Source organism: Metopolophium dirhodum, chromosome 1 (assembly GCF_019925205.1).
Source record: "Metopolophium dirhodum isolate CAU chromosome 1, ASM1992520v1, whole genome shotgun sequence".
NCBI classification, from domain to species: Eukaryota; Metazoa; Arthropoda; class Insecta; order Hemiptera; family Aphididae; genus Metopolophium; species Metopolophium dirhodum.
Window position 1 is genome coordinate 76,151,188 of NC_083560.1, and position 6,650 is coordinate 76,157,837.

Here is a 6,650-nt window from a genome sequence, read left to right on the forward strand (position 1 = left end):
TATTTTATCTTGAAATAGTACCTACCTATCACTAATATTAACATGATGTATACAAAGGAAAAAATTAAACACATATTTTTAATTTCAAAATATGACTTTTTTTATCTCTGATTTTCTGACCGAGTCAATAAAAATTACAATTATTTAACTTTTCTGTTGTGTGCTTTTATATAATTTTTTAAAATAATTTTTCAATAGCATTTAATATTTTACTTGTCATCAAACATGTTTAGACCATTCGAAGATAATGCCAAAAAAATAGGATAATTTTATAATATTGAATATGACACGTTATCATTTAGATATTTATGTAATATTACCAAACTAAAATAGGTAAGTAAAATTACTATACTTATATATAGTTATATGTCACATGCGTCATCCTTCGGGTTAGTTATTCAAATCACAACGGTTGAATTATTACCACAATCCTTTTATTTGTAATTTAATCATAAAAATGCTGGTGCGTCGGCTGCAGTAGGTACCTACATTACGATACACCCAGTCCCGTTGACCCTTGTCCGGTAACTTAATTGTCGCAGACGTGTATTTCTAATTTCAACGGTTGAATCAATTTTAAAACTCAGTTATATATAAATTATTACATTATTTTAAAGACATCTATATTATAGTCTATATATGATATCGAAAACATTGGACACCGGGAAATTCACTTCTGCCGTATAAAGTAGACAGATATTGTAGAAGGGGGAGGGGGGGGCAATAATGGTCTGTGAACCCGGTGCTGATGTTATTTTGTACACAAAAATACACTCTACGGGAATAATGATCCTGTTCTGAATTATATTATACATTTATACCATTACTTGAAATAAAATAAAAAATCTGAGTTCGACGAGTTCTAGGAAGTCTTCTTCTTTCAGATAAAAAATTTTTTTTTTTTTTTATTTTTATAATTTTTATTTACAATCTGTTACAATAAAATGAACAATAAGTAAAATAGATAATAGAATAAGTGGCTTGAGGAAAGGACGGATTTAAGAAGCCTTCCAGTGAAGACACTTTGTCAGCTGTTTATGTACATTTCAATAAGTTAACAATAAAGTTATGAATAGAAATAAAGATTAGGTAGTTAACTAAATAACTAAATTAATAGGTCCCGACACCACCACCTTTTCAGTCTTTTCCTAGGATTGTCGGGTATGTTTGCCGACGCAAGTCCTTTGATTAGGGGATTATCATGATTTTTAACAGATAAGTTAAATCATCTATAAAAAGTTCTAGCTACATCACAGACGGGTGAGATGGCGAGATCGTTATGTAGGGTCTGGTTGGACACGTATAAAGGTGCTTTAGTTATGGCTCGGAGCGTTTTGGATTGGAAGCGTTGGAAACGGTTAGTGTTTGAAATTTTTGCAGAGCCCCATAGTTGAATTCCGTACGTCCACATTGGTTTAAGATAAAGTTTATATATTAGAAGCTTGGTTGGTAGTTTTATGTAGTTGGAGGTTAGGAGAGAGCGGAGAAGACGAAATCGATTGTTTAAGGATAGTAGTTTGCTGTGAAGATGAGCAGACCATGTGAGGCGTTGGTCAATAATTATGCCTAGATAGCGAGTGCTCTGCGTGGTTGGCAAGATTTGCTCATTTAAAGTAATAGATGGGCATATTCCCTTCCTAAGAGTGAAGGTACATTGTATAGATTTAGATTCGTTTATTTTCACACCCCACTCCTTATACCATTTTTCGAGGAGGGATAGGTGTTCTTAGATAAAAAATAGTTATAAAAATCCGACAACTCTACAAGGCCTCAGAATTATTCCCGTGAAGTCATTTTTTCAATATAATACACCCTATCAAACCCCCCCTCCCCCTAAATAGGTATAGTTATAGCAAGTATATGGTACAGCTCGCAAGGTGCGGGCCATGATCCACTCCACCAACTCCATGCGCACGACTATATCTACAATGTCATATAAACGTATAAAATATCATCGAACATGACCATGATTTTGGTATAAATGTATGTTTATCAACTTACGAGGTGAGCGTTAATAATTTTGTTTTTCAATTTGTTATTACGAAATACGCGCCTACGACAAGAAAACAAACTATTAAACTTACGCACCCCACCCTTGTATATGCCCCTGTCACATAACAATATAATACATAATACGATATAATAATAATAATAATTATTATAACAATGCATCAATGTAGGTACCTATGTTCGTATAATGACGAGATAAACTACACAATACGAGTACAATCAATAATCTCCTGGTTTCGTGAAGTTAACGAGAAATTATATTAAATTTTAATTAACCATACTAAATATTAATATTTAATACTAAAGTACTCGTATACAATTAATGAGATATTCTAATAATAACCTAATCTATTGTATATTAATTGTATTAAGGTTTCACAATGGAAATACGATAATATTGATTTTACTATATGAATGCGACATAATATACGAAAAGGCTATAATATATTATATCATTATACGACAGTTATAATTATTATGGGTACCTAATAACGTTATGTGAAAAAAACTAAAATAGAATGTTCAACGCCATAAAAAATTAATATTGTACACGCGTGGAATCTAGGTAAAAAAATTGTCCAAAGAAAAAAGTACCAAAAAAATAAAGCGTAAAGCGTATAGTAGAAAGAATGTTCGAGAAAAATATTTTCTCGTGGATACGTGCTATTATTATATAGAGTCATATTATATTGAGTGATTTTTTACAGTAAACATTCAATACATAATTATCTCGAAAATGATATACTAAAATATTTTATATTTTTAATAAATGTAAAATGTGACATCAGAAAAAATGGTACACCAAGTCAAAATAATTTCCATACAGGCAAAAAAATGATGTCCTTGCTACAGGTAGGTAATAGCTAAAACATATATTTTGTCTCAATAAAATTAAAATTAATTAAAATAACGTATATTCAGGAAATATTACAAAACGCAATGTTATTTTATCCAAGGTTTTAACACTGCTTTAATATTTATTTTTCACATAATTTGAATTCAATACAAAACAAAATGTTTTACTTTTTTCAACGTAATTAATTTAAAGTTATTTTACTTTTGTGAATGACAACCTACATTTTTTTTTTAATATTCCTAAGTAGAATATTTTTCGTAGAATTTTGTTGCAATATTAAAATTGAATTTAAAATGGGTAGATAATTAGTTATAGATATTTTAGAGCGGAACGATGAATATATTGATTTTACAATGATACGTGTTTTTATTTCTGTCATCGACTTTTTAGTGCAGTAAAATTATTAGATTTTCAATTTCAATATATTTTCTGTGGGAAAGTGAACTTAGTTGGTACCTAGGGAGGGTTAAAAGTTAAAGTATTTTTTAAAATGATAGATAAAAAGTGGAATTCTCACGTACCTTTAAACAGTTTTTGACAAAACTGATTTTCTTATTTTGTCGAATTTCGTCAAAAAAGCGAACATTTGCCAATTATTTATATGCATAACATTTTTAATATTTATACCTATGATTTTAAAATTTGATACAAGGTTCTTCGTGAGTTGTTATTAGTGGAATTAAAAAAAAAAGTTGAGCGTCATCACAAAAATATTTTTATGGGCGTCTGAAGTTTAAATTTTGAGAAAATTTAATATTATTTACATGTAAAATGACGATTTATCAAAATACGATTTTCTTATTTCATTGTAATTCAAATACAAATAATCGTAGATACTTAAAGTTTATCACTAAATTCTTAGATTAACTCTTCTATACGTGGTGCAATTTTTTTAAATTATTTTGACTCTTTTTGAGCTATTTAAAGACATTTTCGATTTTTTTAGGTTTTCTTTAAATATTGATAAAACATTTTCAGTTTGTAAAAAAGTTTTAAAATTGAAAACATGGTTCCTTATTTAAAAGTAGCGACTGTAGCTATTTAAAAATATAAAATAATACACATATACACGAATTTTCATAATCACTTGAATTCAAATTTTGACATAATCCTTCCCCTACGCCATTAGACATATATATATAACCATTTAAACCATAATATTTCAAGTTTCTTGTTCCAGTGGTTTAGTATTTCAGACATATTTCATTACATTACATGTATCTAGTATATTATAGATTATAATAAATAAATATTAATAGTTTAATAAATCCAATGTTTTAGGAAAAATTTAAATAAACCGAATTACTTTTTTAAAATTGTTAATCTATTAATTATTTTTTACAATAAGCACAAGTGATGTTTATAAGAAATTTTAGAAAAAATAGAATTAAATTACCGTATTAATCAATAGTTAAATAAATTGCCTATTATATATTAGTAATAAGTAATATATATTTACTTTTAGGGTGGATAGGTAGACAGCCTCCAGGTACAGCGGCTATAGGACTAGAAAAAGACATCTCGGATCACCTTTTCCCCCTAGGCCAATCATTGATTGGTAATACGTGCTGTTAGACGGTCAATTAGATCCCATCTACGCACTCGCTATCGCTGATGATAATAACGTAAATCCTGACAGTGAGTGCCCCCTTATCTCCACCGAGGATATTAGGATAGCAGTTTCCCGACTGTCGAGGGATAAAGCTGTATGGGATTACTAACAAAATGCTTTCATTGATTGGGAATAAGTCTCATAACATACTCGCTAAAATGTACAACCGATGTTTGAGAGCCAGTTTTTCCGGTTAGGTGGAAACGGGTCAGACTTCTACTTCTGCACAAGGGACTGGACAAGCCAGTCACTAACCCATCTAGCTTTCAGCCTCTTTGCATGTTAGACTCCATGGGTAAGGTGTTTGAGAGGATTCTCTTACTTAGGCTAAACGAGCACCTCGACAAGACGAGCGGACTCAGTATCAACCAGTTTAGCTTCCGGAGAGGTTGCTCCACTGAGGACGCTATCAACAAGGTTCTTGATTTGGACACTTGGGCAAATCATGGTCCCTCACAAAAGCAGGAACTATGCGTCTTGGTGGCACTCGATGTTTAAAATTCCTTCAACTCCGTGCCATGGAATCACATGGATGAGACTCTTCGACGGAGAGGGGTCCTCCGTTACCTATTGAACATTTTACGGTCGTGCATGGAGAGCCGTACCCTTACCATAAGGACAGCTGAGGGGAGGAGCACCATTAGGCCGGTCACAGGAGGTGTCCCGCCAGGGTTGGTACTTGGGCCCACACTGTGGAATGTGTTCTATGATGACATCCTCAGGATGGACGTACTGGAAGGGGTTCAGCTGGTCGGGTTTGCAGATGACTTAGTCCTACTTGCAGCTGCACAGACATCGGATGCTCTGGCTGGTGTGGTAAACCCCACACTAGAAGCCATTGATATGTGGATCGGAGACCATGGACTTCAACTACCACGACACAAGACTGAGGTCATCATGTTGAAAAAGAAGTGGGCGTACCGGGATCTGGTGTTCTTAATAGGAGGACGCCCAGTTCCTTTACTAAAGAAGGTGCGATGTCTAGGACTTCATCTTGACCCGCACTTAACTATTAGTGGTCTCGGGTAAGGCGTCTAAGGCTGCTCTGGCTATAGGACGGCTATTATGCATAACCTCGGAGGGCCCTCTCAATCTAAAAGAGCGCTGAAATTGGTGAACAGCATGCGGTTGTACGCATCACCGACATGGGCAGAAAGAGCAACAGAGTACGCTATTTGTTGGAACCTTATGATTCGGTCCCAGGGATTGGCGGCACTTAGAGTGACAAGGGCGTACCACATCGTCCCTGCTGAGGCAGCCTTATTCTTCGTGGGAACTCCTCCAGGTGATCTTATCGCTTTGGAACGCAAAGGAGTTCGGAGTAAAATGAACGACCCCGATAGATTGGGCTCTAAGGATGAGATCCGGAAAGAGGAGCGCGATATCCTGCTCGCTGACTGGTCCAGTAAGTGGAGGCACGGTAAGAACGCAGCTTGGACGCGTAAGATCCTCCCGGACTTGATAAGATGGATGAGAAGATGCCCCAAAGGCCCCACGTTCCACGTAACTCAGGCTCTTACGGGACATGGGTGCTTCAGGTGCTATTTGTACTGGAGGAAGCGTGCCTCAAACGCGGCTTGCCCCTACTACCAGCACCCGATGGATACGGCTAAACACACAATTTTCGACTGGGAATGAATGCGGCTGACAGTGGACGGGTTCATAAGTAACCTAAAGTCACTCCAAGTGACGTACAGGATCTGCTGTGGTCCCACCGACGTCCCGATCTACATTAACGATCGAATACAGGCTGCCTCTCAGCGCGCCACGCAGGCCTTCTATGAAATGGTTGAAGGCATACTTAGCTGCAAGGAACTGGATGCGAGGCTAGCTGAGATTGAAGCAAAAGCCGCTCCAAATCAGTAGAACGAGATTCCAGGCCGGCGGGTGCATGCGACACCGGGCCGATAATAGAGCGAAAAACGAGACTAGGCATTACTAGGTGACAAAGCTCAGTCAACCATTTCCTGGTTAATTATTTGTGATATGTATAATATACATATATTATATGCATGTGATTTATTGTGTGTGATAAATGTTATTCACCAATAAACGATGGCAGCAGAGGAGTAGTATTGTGCATCAGACCCTCCTCTGCTATCGGTTCAAAACAGAAAAAATATATATTATTATTTACTACCTAGTTTAAATTAGTGTTGTAGTGTGTTAACG

At 35.2% G+C, this 6,650-nt stretch overlaps 1 protein-coding gene across 1 annotated transcript; it reads left to right on the forward strand.

Moving 5' to 3' along the window:
- Positions 1 to 5,543: 5,543 nt before the first annotated feature.
- LOC132941587 (uncharacterized) lies at positions 5,544 to 6,116 on the forward strand. Its single transcript, XM_061009710.1, has one exon. The coding sequence runs from the start codon at positions 5,544 to 5,546 to the stop codon at positions 6,114 to 6,116; it is 573 nt and encodes a 190-aa protein (XP_060865693.1).
- The last annotated feature ends 534 nt before the right edge of the window (positions 6,117 to 6,650 follow it).